The sequence below is a fragment of the Bubalus kerabau genome, chromosome 3, assembly GCF_029407905.1.
Source record: "Bubalus kerabau isolate K-KA32 ecotype Philippines breed swamp buffalo chromosome 3, PCC_UOA_SB_1v2, whole genome shotgun sequence".
Classification (NCBI taxonomy): Eukaryota; Metazoa; Chordata; class Mammalia; order Artiodactyla; family Bovidae; genus Bubalus; species Bubalus kerabau.
In genome coordinates this window covers 9,113,571-9,127,527 of record NC_073626.1, presented here as the reverse complement: position 1 = coordinate 9,127,527, position 13,957 = coordinate 9,113,571, and the positions used below count along the sequence as shown (strand labels likewise).

Genomic DNA, 13,957 nt, shown 5'->3' with positions numbered 1-13,957 from the left:
CAGGCTCCCCGGGGAAGGGCTCTCCCCGTAGTTCACCGCGTGGGTGGTGCGGCCTCCTTCAGCAGCCTCCTCCTGATCGGGCGCCACCCCTGGGCCGCCTGCTTCTGCACAGTCGTCCCACGACAGATCCACCGGCTCGGTATTCTCTGGACTCAGGTGACAGACACTTGGGCGGTACAGGCTCGAGGGAGCCTCAGCGAACGTGGTACCTGCCGGCCAGAGGCCCAGGGCCGCTCTGAGCACGGGCAAGTCTTCGGTGCCCCCGGCCCGGGACGGGGCACGGTCCCTTATCCTGGGCAGCGCTGGCAGCTGAGCCGTAACCATCACGTTTTTGCAAACAGAATCCTGTGTTTCCTTTTCTTTTTCTTCTTTTTAAAAAAAGGCAGTTCATAAGATTTACATCATAATGGGGAAGTGAATAAATACCAGCACTTATGGTTCTTATAAATTTATGTTTTGAAGACAGCATAGCACTCAAGAGGAATTCGACTGTTAAGGTCGGTGAAACCTAGGAATACAAAACAACTCAGTCAAGACCCAGCGGCTGCCCATGGTGTTGGACCTGACAAGGCCAAGCTCTCCAGCCTCCATCCTTGTTTGTGATAGCCACAGGGAGGCTTAAATCTCCAACCAAAGGCAAATAAATCTCCACAGGACCCCTGGAGAACTTGAGGCCCATCCAGTGCACCCCTGGTTTTGGAGAAGTTTAATCTGGAGCTCCCAAGGGGGGCCGCAGCCCAGGTAAGGACTCAGCAGCAAGGCGGGGACCCCCAAGCTCCTGTCCTGGAGTCAGGCACTCAACGTTCAACCAAGGAGAGAGGCAGGAGGAAGGAGCTGACGGCCTGTCGCTAACCAGCCCCATGACCTTGTGTAAGCCCCTCCAATCTCTGTCTGCTTCAGTTTCACCAAGAAGCACCACACAGGACTGTCTGGGAAAAGGACACCGAACCGCAGGCGTGACCCCCACATCGGAGTACCACGAGGATCTGGTACCCTGGCCAGGTTTGGTCTCTGCTGTAATCAGCAACGACCTTTCCTCCTCAGCTTATGTTTTCATAAATACCCACTCCATCGTGGTCCGGCACTCAGCGGATCTTTAGGCTGCAGGCTCTGAGAAGCCTACATTCAGCCCAGACCTTGCACACACTCCTCTATTTTCAGTAACCACGGTGGAACCTGGATCCATCCATGTGGATCTTTCTTTTATCTTCCCCCCTCACCACACCCACCACTGCACAGCACTTGTCCTCCAGAAGTGGCGAGGATAGTTCAGTCCAGGGGTAAATATTATAATTTGAAGCGGGAAAGAAAAAAAAAAAGAAACCTCTTGACACTAACCTTGTTAAATGCCTACTCAATTCGTGAACTTCCATTTCAGTGCTTTTAAATTCATTCAGCTCCTTCCGAATGGCAGCCTAGAAGAAAGAGAAGCCCGTGGGTGTGCGGAGGAAGCAGACAGCTCACCTTCTATTTTATTCCTGAAAATGTCAGGAAACCTCTTCAACAAAGTCAGACAGGTGCGTAAAGTAGATTCTCGCCACTGGGAGAAACAGAGTCACCCTGAGATACTCTTTAAAAAGTGGAAGTGTTAGTTACTCGGTTGTGTCCAACTCTTTACACCCCTGTGGACTGTAGCCCACCAGGTTCCTCCTCGGTCCATGGGATTTTCCAGGTAGGAATACTGGAGTGGGTAACCATTCCCTTCTCCAGGGGATCTGCCTGACTTGGGGATCGAACCCGGGTCTCCTGCATTGCAGGCAGATTCTTTACCATCTGAGCCACCAGGGAAGCCTCTTTAGAACCTACAATCCCCTCCCCTCCAAATCTAAGATGCAAACAGTTTGATTTGGGGTTCTGCCTGGAGCTGTTCATCCGGGCAGCGAGAGGGCCCGTCCACCTGGCCCACATCCTGGGGTCCCTGGTGCACACTGAAAGGTCAGCCCCTGGTCTTGCTGCGGTGGATCTAAGCTCAGAATGCACAGTGACACCTCAGGATGGGTCCTTCCAGAGCTGGTGGGTCAGAATCCCCCAACCAAATTAAGGGAAGGAGAGCGGCCCGTCCCCGGAGCCTGCCCACCAGGCCATCTGCCTCCAGTGCCCACCCAGGCACCCCAGCTCTGCTCCCGGGCTCTGCGCAGGCTCTCAGCAGCGTGCTAGAGACCCAGCGCCTGGCTGCGAGGCCCGGGCATCCCTCCCCACCCCTCTTACTTTGTCGGCAGCGGTGAGGCGGGTCCAGGGCTTGTCGGCCCTGCGGTCATAGTCCTGAGCGTCGGCCACCTCCACGTAGTCGCTGAAGCGGATAAGGATCTTCCGTTCCCGAAGCTCCTCCACTGTGGGCCTCTGGCTGAGCTGCGGGAGAGAGAGACACAGATGCGGTCAACCAGCCACATTTTAGATCACTTGGTCCACCTGTGAGTGTACAGGTGAGAACCCGAGGGTCAGAGGCGCAGCTGATGCATCACACACCAGTGAGGGCAGGGTCCCGGGGACCCAGGGCTCCTGATTCCTGGACCTGGGGCTTCTCCAGACTCTGTGAAGGAGTTGACTGTCTCGTGAGCCGCCTCCAGGACTATTCAGACAAGCGGCCAGGCTGCTGAACAACACTGCAGCATGTCTCTCTGTGTGGGTGTGGTGGGTCTTCCCACATGTACCTGCCTTTCCCATCAGGCGAACCGAAACCTTACACAACAGGTTTGTATTATTTCTGGATTCGTGAACTGACCTGGTGTGTCAAATTTAGTGCTCTCTGCAAGATGGGTTTGTAATCTTTGTGTTTTAGACACAAAAAAGTACGTGCAAACTCTGGGGTGTGCAGGAATTAGGAGTATGTTGATTTATGCGATCATGGAGACCCTGCCCCTCACTAGCTCAGATGAAAGGTGCGCCCACAAAGGCAGAGCGAGGCCGTGCTGATGCCCAGGAAGACTTGGGACGGGTTCTCTAGAGAAGTCTGCGGTGAAGGAATGAAGCAACTGAGGCATTTCACCACCTCCCGTGTCACCTGCTGGCATCCTCCCTTTGTACTTTCACAACTCGAGGCCGACGTTTCTATTATCTCTTCCTGTCACTAGGTTTATTTCTTCTGGAGCAAACACAGTTGCTCTCTCTTTAGGATGCTGTCAATTCATGTTCAGCCAATGTTATTTAAAAGCAATTTTTCTCTAAGCCTTAGACTGTGTTTAATTCTATTAATAGAAGATGCAGTCAAATAGAATCTTAGCACAAAGGCCTATAAAACAAACACATGCAAGCAAATCCAAACCACCTCTGGCTGTTCTGACTCTATCTTATGCAGCTGCCATACACCTTAGGCTGGTGCCAGAATGTTCCAGCTTGCTACCAACTGGCCTACAATGGAAGAACATAATTAGATGACTGCCTGGCTGGCACCGAACAGAAAGAATGGTGACACTGACTGCCAGGCTCCAGATGGGACCCAAGCAGCCTGCTGCTACCCCTCAGCCAAGGGAGGAGAGCCCTGGGCATCACAGATGTGTGGGTGCGACTGGTCCCCGGTCTGGACACTGCAGCTCCCCCTCCGAGTGGCTCCTGTCTCTCCTGGTTTCCCAGGCATTTTGGTGTCGGCGGTGGCCTCTTGCAGGAAACCCAGAGGTTTCCCGGGCTCGATGGTCAGGGTTTGCTGTCAGCAAAAATGGGGGTCTATCCTGACTCAGAAATGAGTGCAGGGAGCTTCGTGGTGTCATTATAATACTAAGGGACATTTACCATAATATGCTCAGTTGTGTCCGACTCTTTGCAACCCCATGGACTGTAGCCCACCAGGCTCCTCTGACCATGGGATTCTCCGGGCAGAATACTGGAGTGGGTAGCCATGCCCTCCTCCAGGGGATCTCCCCGACCTAGAGATCTAACCGGGTCTCCTGCGTTGGCAGGCGGATTCTTTACCATCTGAGCCTTGAGTACTTCATTATCAAGGTAAATGCCTGTCTGCATTATAAAGACTCCTACTCACAGCCCCAGTTTGTTTCTAACCAGTAAGGTTTACCCTGGGGTGGCAGACAAACAGTACCGTTTGTTCAGTGTGCCATGCAAGCATGGAATTTCTAATTTAAATTTCTGGAAATCATGGGCTGGATTTTGCTCATAGCCTGTCTATGGTAGAGTCTGGAGTGAACAGAAATCTAGAGATTGGCTCTGAAGGTAAGGGACTCTTTTTCATGCCTGAATCTGATGGGGATGAGGAACTGGGCCCAGGTGCTACCAGGGAATGAGCGAGGAGGGCCCTGGGTTTTCCTGCTGGGAGAGTCTAACCAACCACCGGGATTCCGGCATGAGCAAGGGCTCACAAGCCTAGCCATGTGGGCTGAGGAGAGGCGCTTTTGGCTCACGACTGGCTCTCACCTTCCAGGTAAAGTGAACCCAGGTTACCTGCCTGGATGCTAAGGAAACAGTCTCTGCAGCCAGAGTTGGTTTTCCGGGAATGACGGGCTGCAGAGGTTGGCAGAATTATGTTTCCATCTACGGCAGCAAAAGTGTCAGTTGCAAACGCTCAACAAAAGGGTACACGTCAAGACCCGAATCCCACTACTAATACAACCTGACTGAGGTAAAGTTCTTCCCTGCCTGCCTTCCAGCCAGCCTCCCTCCCTTCTTCTCATCCATCCATCAGGCTAGCTAGCAATTTTTTGGAAGTGGGAAACAGGCACCTACTAAAAGATGAAGCAATGATTTTTTAGGTTCGTTTCAATTTGGCCGAAGAAAATGCCTGGTCTGTGGCGATCAGCATCCGCTACTGTGTTTTCTATTTCTCAGGTCTTGATGGAAGGATATGGAGGCAATGCTGGGGCTGAGGGAAGGTACGCCGGCCTGACCCTGCCCCCCGACCTCGGGCATCTGGTCTTGCTGCGATAAAGGCTCCTGAGGAGCAGAATGTGTCCAGGGCCAGGAGGTGGTACAGATTCCCTACCAGTTGCCAGGCCCCACACCTCTGTTCACAGAGCCAGATGTGAAAGCTACTTTTGGTCTCTCCCTTATAAAAAGCAGCCTAGCCCTTCCTTCAAGCTCATTATCTCTAATTCCCCGAGCCAGTCCCAGGGGATGGCAGATGCTGAAATTACAAGGCACTTTTCCTGGGAGAAGAGAGAGGTAACTGGGAGGAGGAAGAGGCATTTATCTTGAAGACTTGCAAGAACTATGGGTATTTGGGGACCCCACCCGCTCGTTCTCCCAGGGGAGATGGGTGTGGGAGGAAACCCTCTTCTCTCACCCCTTCCTGCCAAATTATGCAGTTAGTCAAGTTTTCCCCTGCAAGATCGTATACTTTTTTTTTTTTTCCAAAGAGAATTAACTTCATGTCCAAGTTTTTCCGTATTACTAGCTTTTAGCAAGAAACCCTCAAGTTTAGGAGAATTGGGGGTGGGTACCAGCCGTCAACTCCCATGAACGTTGCAAAAATCTGATTAAACGTTTGTTTCTGAAGGTCTAGACCTTTCTGTATCAGAAACATGGGGTCATTACCAGTCTCCTTTTGATACCCTCATCATTTCAAGGACCCACTTAGAACAATCTAATACACCTCCCCTGGTCCCCTTTGCTGCTCAGTCTCAGGAAACAGGGTGCCCTGCGTCCAAAGGCTAGGTGATCTTAAGGATGTAAGAACCAGACCTGGACCAGGGTGAGGGCACTTGGGTGAAGTGAGGGCCCGAGCTCTTGTTGTGGTTTCCCACCAGGGGACACCAGCTCGTCACCGGCTCTCAGGCCCTTGCTTATCTTACTCCTTTTAACTGGGATGGCCTTTGGCTTGTCACCAGATGTTTGGGGTGCTCTAAGGGGGAGAAAGCGTTGAGAAACAAATCATCACCTTAGTAACTGGTATGGTATTTCAGGATCTCTGAATTTCTTCTGTTGCATAAAATGTCCATGGAGAAAAACCATTAATAAAAACTTTAAAAATTAATTTTGATGTGCCTCTGAACTGTCTTTAAGCTTTGAGTATCTTTCTCTCAAGATGGTCACTGTAGGAGAGTGATTAAAAACACTCTAGTCAGACAGAATAAAGTGTTTTCTGTGCCATCAATTATTAAATTTCTCAACATCCCCCAAGAATAGCCTCAAATAAAGAGCTTCGTATCAAAGAGGTTACTCCAAATTAGATCTGCCTGTGGGTCTACACTGCATTGCCAAGCCATCTATTTTGGGGGTTTTTATGGAAAAATATATGAAAATTCTATCTTCCTGAATTTTATCTAAGTGCTTTTCAAACATCTCCATTAGTTTATCAATATATTTGACATTTTCCTAATTAATTGGATTTAGCATAATAAATAGTTCTTGGGTAGTAGGTCAGGAGCAGAATCAGGGGAGACAAGGAAAACGTGCATTTTCCAGGGTCATAGCAAATAACTGATACATTTTGAACTATTGATGTTGATAGTGAATTTCCAATTAAGAAATGGGATTACAGTGAATTTTTACCACAGAATATTTACTGTAACTGCAAATATAATACACCTGCCATCAAGTTGCTTGGAGGGGTAGGCCGCCGTCACAAAACGAAGCAACCTAGGATGTCACCAGCCACCAGGACCGAGGGTTGTGAAGCTGTGACCACTGGCCCCTGGAGAGTCGAGAGAGCCATGTGTCCTGACACCCGAGGAATGGAACCACTGACGTCACCTCCAACAGGCCAGGCAGCGGGCAAGGCCCACACCCGAGGGGCGGGCAGCCTCCTGTTCCAGCCCCGTTGGCACAGAGAACCCTCTCACCTTTCGAGTTAACCTCCTCTTGATCTCTCTCTTCTCCTCTTGTTCCTCTTGTTCATTCCGAGCTGAAAGAAACGAAGAAGCTTTAGGTTTTGGCTGCAGTGTCCCACAAGCATGTACTCTCTGAACCTCGGCAGGTTCTAGGCCAAGCAGCCCACAGTCTCAGGAGGAGAGTTCCCCGTCTGGACTGCAGCCACCCTTCTACTCCTGGGGACACTCTCCAAGTGCCCGCACTGCTTCAAACAGGTGAGCAGGTCGACCTTACTTTGCTTTCTTCATGTCACTCGGGATTCCGTCCGAGTCTGCAGGCAGAGATGCTGGATCAGGAGGTGGGTCCTGAAAGAGCGGGTGCTGCTCACAGTGACAGGCGCGTCCTCGGGGCGGGGAGGCGCCCTTCTCTGCACAAGACCTGGGCCTCGCTCAGCTCTGCCTCAGGCCTCACAGTGACCTAAGGGGTCTCATTGTGAGGTGGTCCGGGGCACCCAGTGCCCCGCCTGGAAGGAACAGAGGCCAGACCCCCACAGAAACAACACGAGGCGCGGCTGACGCCAAACACAGAGGCTGGATCTGCAAAACGCTCACTTTTCGCAAGCACTGATTCCATCAATTCTTTAACCCTTCCAAGAAGTCCACAGAGCACGTGGGAGGCCACAGTGTGGGGTACAACGGCCTGCATTTCGACTTTTAAGGAGCGTCTTAGAGCAGACTTGAGAGCTTAAACGTTCTCAGCGTAATATGGGGGGTGACTTAGCATTAGGTGTGTGCAGGTAAGAGGGTCTGGGGAAAGGAGCAGAGACGTGGCAGACAGAGAATGTGGGCACATCTAAGTAACCGGATGATGTGGGTACCTCACTTTCCTCCCAGGCCTTGGGATGGAAGGCCAGATCGCAGCCCAGTACTGTCTGACTCGAGGAAAACCATGAACGTCAGCCTGGGCCCAGTGCCCCTGCGTCTCGTCTACTGAATTGAGGATGACTTCAGACAGAGGCCACCACGGCGACTTGACTCTGGCACCATCTGCATCGGGAGGGCCCGTTTGAAAGCACTGATGTAAACGATGTTTCCATGACTCCACTGACTTATCATATCAGGACGCACTTGTCAGTCAGTGGTCTCAGTAGAGCCCAGATCTTTAAAAGTGTGACCCCCTAGTGCCTAGAAGTGGGGTTCCCCCGCCCCTCCTTGCCAGCAACCGCAACCCTCAGCCAATTCACACTGCAAGGGGCAACGCCTCCCACCAGGAGGAAGAAGGATGAGTCAGAGCATGACTCAGGCCCTCGTGCGACACCCCCCAGGGACACGGTGTGGCCACGCTGACCACCTGTGAGGATCAGGATCGTGAACGGGGCAGCGCCAGAAACGCCCACATCCGGCCCTTGGCTGAGGTCCCCAGGGGTCCCCGTGGTCCCAAACCCCACACCAGAGCGCCTTCCTTTGAATTGAAAGGTCCTCCCTCCCCTTCCAGAGTTCCTTTGAAAAATGTGAATTTCTTCAGGATTAAAAACCCATTCAACTAGTCAGCCATTACCACCTTTGTATGAACGAATCTCTCCAAGATAAACTGGGAGGCAGCCAGTTAGACCCAGAAGAAGGGTGTCCCCACCCCCACCACCGACAGTGCATTTGTGGATGGGAAGGAGGACAGACGGAACGGTCTAGAGTGGATGGTGAGTGCCCAGGAGGCAGCTGGAGGGCACTGGGTTAAAATGGACAGACTCACAGCGTATTAGATCCCGCAGCGGCCCAGGAGACCACCTAGGCTACTGCTCTTTGGCTTGGAAGTTGACAGACAGGCCCAAGGGAACTGAGGGGCGGGCTGCACACTCCAGGGCTAATATGTTAGACACACGGTCCAGCTCTTTCTCTTGCTCAAACACACCGCCTCTTCCCAATCCGATTTTGCTTGGGGGCCAGCCCTTACTGGTTACTTGCCTCGGACTCCACTTGGGGGCCTCCTCATCCTACAGGCCCCCTCCTGGGCCATGAAAGTCAGCACCCTGCCCTCTCATCTCCTACATGTGTTCCTGAGGTCCCTCTGGTGGGTGGGGGCCCCAACCTATCACCAGTGGCATCTAGACCTTTAGTTCAAAGCCATTTACAAACTCAGGGTCATGAATTCTCAGGCAGTGGGTACCAAGACAACCCCATTAGGCAAGTGGAAAAAGGGAGACCAGGAAAAGCCCTCGCGGTCATCACTGCCGCGGCCACCAGACCGCTCACTGTGTGCTCAGACGGGCCTGATGTCTCACTGGCTGCCCCCAGTGCAGCTAGTACCACCCACAGGGCCGGGCAGGCGGGGGCTCTCAAAGCTCCAGCACCACCCCTCCACCCCAGGCCGCCCACGCTGGTGGCCCACCTCCTGCAACCTTAGAGACATGCTGCCTCCTGTGACTGAAAGCCCAGATGATAATTCTCAGAATACACCATTTGAGGGTACCTTCTGATGCCACAAAACATTTTTTGTTTCACAATCACAATAGATTTTAAAAAAGAAAAAACCCTATTTCAGAAAACAAAGTTTCAGAACGTGGGAGAAAGCAAAGAACCAGCAGGAAAAATAAATCTCCTTTCCAAAAAGTTTTGAAAGTGCAAAATGATGACCCTGTTTGAATTTGGCCAATGGTCCTTCAGTTTGCAGCTATTCAAACAGGACACGACGGAAGAGGCCAGAGAATGAAAGGGAACCATGGGAGCAGCTGGGTGCTCTTTGCTCCCCTGAACCTGAGCCCACAGGCTTACGCAACACAAGCAACCACCTCTAGGACCCCAGCATCTTTCTGGAGGGTGAGAAGAAAGCAACTTGAGGACCTGCTCATCGTCTATCAGGGATCTGGGCAGATGAGACTTGGGAGCTGGTGCCTCTAGGGAGCCAGGTGAGCTGGGGACTCCCTGCCTTCTCTTTCCAAAACCTCTGCCCCCGCCGACAGAAGCACGCATCTTCTGAAACCTGAACAAGTCCCCAGAAGGGTTCAGCTTCTTCACAAGTAAGAGTTGGGTTAGGGACCGAGGTACAGTGTAACCCGCCAAAGCACAGTCCTTCGGCTGACCACCGAGGCGTGTGAGGCGGGTGGCGGGGCAGAGGAAGGAGCAAGCATGCTCACTGGATCTCTGAGTTTAGAAATCAGTGGCCACCTGTTTGTTCTTCCCTCTGATGCGGACGATTTTTAGCGGGTCAGGTATCAAGTGGGGACAGAAAGGGAGACACAGAAGCCAAAAGTTTCCCCAACCAGGGAAGTCATCTGAAAGAGTTCTCAATCTGTTTCAGCTCAAAGTAAACTCTGGAGAAACTCTGAAAGGCACCCCTGTGTTAGGAAGAACATAATCATATACGCAACCTCCTAGAGATCTGGGGAATAGATTAGGTGCCCTGAGGCCCGAGGAAGGTCAGGGCTCAAGGTGCCACCCTGGAGGGGTGAGGGAGTGGCCATAGCCGAGAGCAAGGGGCAGGATGTGGGCTCAGGTACAGCGCGCAGAGGGGATGCTCTGGGCCACACCCCACACCCCAACAACACAGCCTTCCCAGGGGAAACTCAACAGCCAGCCACACGACACTGACCAAGTCACAGGACCACAATGAGGAAGGCAAGAAAAGTAAAATCAAGAACATTTTTGTTTGGTTGTGGTGGAAATACCCAGTCACTCATGCAGAGGCCTCACGTGACTCGTGTGTGTGTGTGTGTGTGTGTGTGTGTGTGTGGTGTGTGTGTGCGCTTTGTAAAACTGCATAGCATATATTTCTCTTCTGGAGAGAGAAAGGGATGGGTGTGTGGGGAGAAAGGGTCTGAATTAAACTAAAAACATCTGTTGACCATCTAGAGGGCAGTGCTGATGAGAGTATCCTGCAATGAAGCAGAGAGGTTTTATTTTTCAACTATTGAATATCTCCCCCCCTAAATTGAGGAATGCTGGTTTGTGTCTGTGAGATGATTTCTTTTAGCATTTTTAAAACAAATATTTTAAGCACCACATAGATTTTCTCTACATACTCAAATTATCTCTGTGTCCTAAACCAAACAAGAAGCTCGTTCATTTTTTTTCTGTCCACAGATAAGAGTGACAGTGAGACTTTCTAGAAAGAGAGCTTCAGCAGCTACTCCAGCAGCTGGCTCTGGGAGGCCCAAGACGAGGCCAGAAAGGATTTCCACTGGGAAATGCTTTCTTAGACTTTCAACTGACTGCTCAGAGGGAGGGGGGATTTTATCAGCAGCAGCCAGCTGCAGCAGAAAGTCATATCCTCTGGTTCTAGTTTTCAAACGGCTATCTGCCCTATTCTAGCCATCAGTATCATATTTGCAGTTTTTAAGCCAATTTGGCTTTAAAGGCAACCCCAGCTCTCATTTAACAAGAAGTTATCTTGCTTGAACTTTCCAGCTTCTCTGACTCTGCAGCCCACTCAAGGGCAGGCTTTTTCTTGGAGACCCTGAGCTCCTCATGAACCAAGTGGATTCGAAGTTGCTTTCTCTGTGAGGAGGCTGTCTCGGGGGGTCTAACACACAGGGGTGAAGCCTCCAGTACCAGTGAGAGTCTCGATCCTTTCCACACAAACACATGGGAGAAGTCCAGTGGCTTGCTGTGATATACCATAACCAAAGCGATCATGAAACCTCAGCGTTTGCCACGGGCTCTGTCACTTACGTTTCAAAATGTTCCTCTGCTCCAGCTCCTCCGCAGTCGGCCTCTGGCTCAGTCGCCTGCGGAAAAAATCCAGGAAAAGTTTTTGGACCATGTCATAGCCTCCCTGGGTCATTAATCTCCCCGGCCGTCGCAGATGCAGGAGGCAGAGGCAGAGGCTGGGGTGCCTGTTCCATCCTGCGCTCTCAGAGACTGACGCTCACCACCAACGTCGCCTCAGTTCCTCAATTTCAAGCCCAGGAAAGCCACTCGATGTGATGTCACGTGGAGCTGACCCTCCTCCCTCCAGCGGCCCCTCCCCTGCCCTGCTCCCCCGGCCTCCAGGCCCGTGAACTCTCATCACAGAAGTCTCATTCTTTCGCTGGGGCCTCCTAACTTTGAGATCATGGCCTCTGCCTTTCTCCCCTGACCCTGAGGCTAGAGCTTGCCTCTTGCCATGTCTGTGCAGACTCAAAGTACAAAGAGGCTCATGGCCCCGGGGAGTCGGGAGAGAGCAAGTCTGTCTGCAGAGAACAATAGCTGGTCTTCTGGTCCCCACCCATCGCCACCAGAGCCTCATTAGACACGGGATGACAAATGAAGAGGAAAAGGGATGACACTTGGTGCCGGCATGTAATTTAGCCATAGCAAGTGAGGCATCACAGCCAGGATGTGAACTGGCTATGATGCAACAGCAGGGGGCGGGGTCGAGCAACAGGCGGGTACCACGCAGGACAGAGACTGGGAAGGACACCAGCGAGCAGACACTACATGTTGTTAGAGATGCTTTAGTGGATCTGACTCCAGAGGCAAGGGACACAAAAGCAAAACCAAGCGGGACTACCTCATCCTAGAAAGCTTCTGCACAGCCAAGGAAATCATCATCAAAACAAAAAGGCAACCTACTGAGAGGGAGAAGATAATTGCAGATCATATACCCGATAGGGGGTTAAAATCCAAAATATATCAAGATCTCATACACATCAACAACCAAAAAAACCAAACAACTTGATGAAAAAATGAGCAGAGGAGCTGAACAGATATTTTTCAAAGAAAACACAGGGATGGCCAGCAGGTGCATGAAAAGATGCTCAAATCAGTGGCTACCAGGGAAAGGCAAACGAGAACCACAGGGAGGTAACACCTCACACACGTCCGGATGGCTATCATCGGAGAGACCACACAAAGCACATGCTGGCAACCGTGTGGAGGAAAGGGGTGGTGGCACCCTGTTGGTGGGAATGTAAACCGGGGCAGCCGTTATGCCAAACAGTACGGAGATTCCTCAAAAAGTCAAGAATGGAACTACCATACGACCCAGCTGTTCCACTCATGGGTCTCTGAAGAACACGAAAACACAAACTCAAAAAGATATCTGAGCCCCTATGGTCTCTGCATTATTATTTACAGTAGCTAAGATATGGAGCCAACCTCAGCGTCCACTGATGGGCGACTGGATAAAGAAGATGTGGCGCATACACAGTGGAATATCATCCAACCATAAAAAGTATGAGACCCTGCATTCATGACATCATGAAGGCAGTATTCTAAGTGAAATGAGTCACACACACACTGTATGATTTCACTCCTATGTGGAATCTAAAAGACTCCCAAACAAATGAACACACACAGTAAAACAAAAACAAACAGATACAGAGATCAGAATAATGGTTACCGGGGGGAGGGGACTGGGGACGGGTAGAATGGGGAAAGGGGGTCAACTGCACTGTGACGGGTGGTCACTAGACTTGTGGTGGTGGTCGCTCTGCACTATATACAGATGTTGAATTATAATGCCGTTTGCCTGAAACTTACATTAAAAAAAAAAAAGAAAGAGGAGGACTACATGTCCAGATGAAGTTCCAGGAAAGATCACACAATGGGCTTCAGCATCACAGATATGTTGGTATTTTTGAGACTCTTGGAAACTATTTAACAACCCTGCAATTAATTATTCAGTTTTCTGCTTCCCTCATCAGGATGAGGTGTGTGTGAGATGAGAGCACTGTGGAAGGAGTCTGAGGCCCCCTGAGTCCTTCCAGTAGAACTAAGGGGTAGAAAACAGCGCTGTTCTAGCAGCAGAGGTCATAGTCCCTCCCGAAACATCAGCAACCGGCGTCTAGAGTTGGCAAGATGTTTACACCACGGGGGCTTCCCTGGTGGCTCAGGCAGTAAAGAATCCACCTGCAATGGAGGAGCCCTAGGTTCGATCCCTAGGTGGGGAAGAACCCCTGGAGAAGGGCATGGCAACCCACTCCAGTATTCTTGCCTGGAGAATTCCAGGGACAGAGGAGCCTGGCAGGCTACGCTCCATGGGGTCGCAAAGAGTCAGACATGACTGAGCGACTAACATTTTCACTTACATCTTGAACACTAAGAGCGACACAGATTCAAAATAAAGTCCATGGAGTTGCCAAGTATAACTGTTTTAAACCCAGTGCTCACTGACAGCTGATTCTATGATGCTCCAATATTATTGCCATATAGGCTGCACACAGGGAATGGGCCTCAATGCCAAAGAAAGGAGTTTTGATCGGATATCTGTCTTCAAGGTGCTTGGGAGGACCTTGGAGACAGCTGGAAATGGTTAATCCCAAAGAGTTCTCAAGTTTATAAGAACATTT

General features: G+C 51.1%; 1 protein-coding gene across 26 annotated transcripts in view; it reads right to left on the bottom strand.

Moving 5' to 3' along the window:
* Positions 1-380: 380 nt before the first annotated feature.
* PHACTR1 (phosphatase and actin regulator 1) overlaps positions 381-13,957 on the bottom strand; it is a 549,201-nt gene continuing 535,624 nt past the window's right edge. For 24 of the 26 annotated variants that reach the window (XM_055570606.1, XM_055570602.1, XM_055570604.1 and 21 more), the window contains 5 exons: positions 11,358-11,413; positions 6,726-6,787; positions 2,209-2,349; positions 1,339-1,415; positions 381-508 (listed from right to left, as the gene is read on the bottom strand). In XM_055570606.1, coding sequence (XP_055426581.1) covers positions 493-508; positions 1,339-1,415; positions 2,209-2,349; positions 6,726-6,787; positions 11,358-11,413 — 352 coding nt within the window. In that variant the 3' untranslated portion in view covers positions 381-492. Of the gene's footprint in view, positions 509-1,338; positions 1,416-2,208; positions 2,350-6,428; positions 6,604-6,725; positions 6,788-11,357; positions 11,414-13,957 lie in introns of those variants that run through there. The other 2 variants (XM_055570614.1, XM_055570615.1) reach the window with 2 other exon arrangements.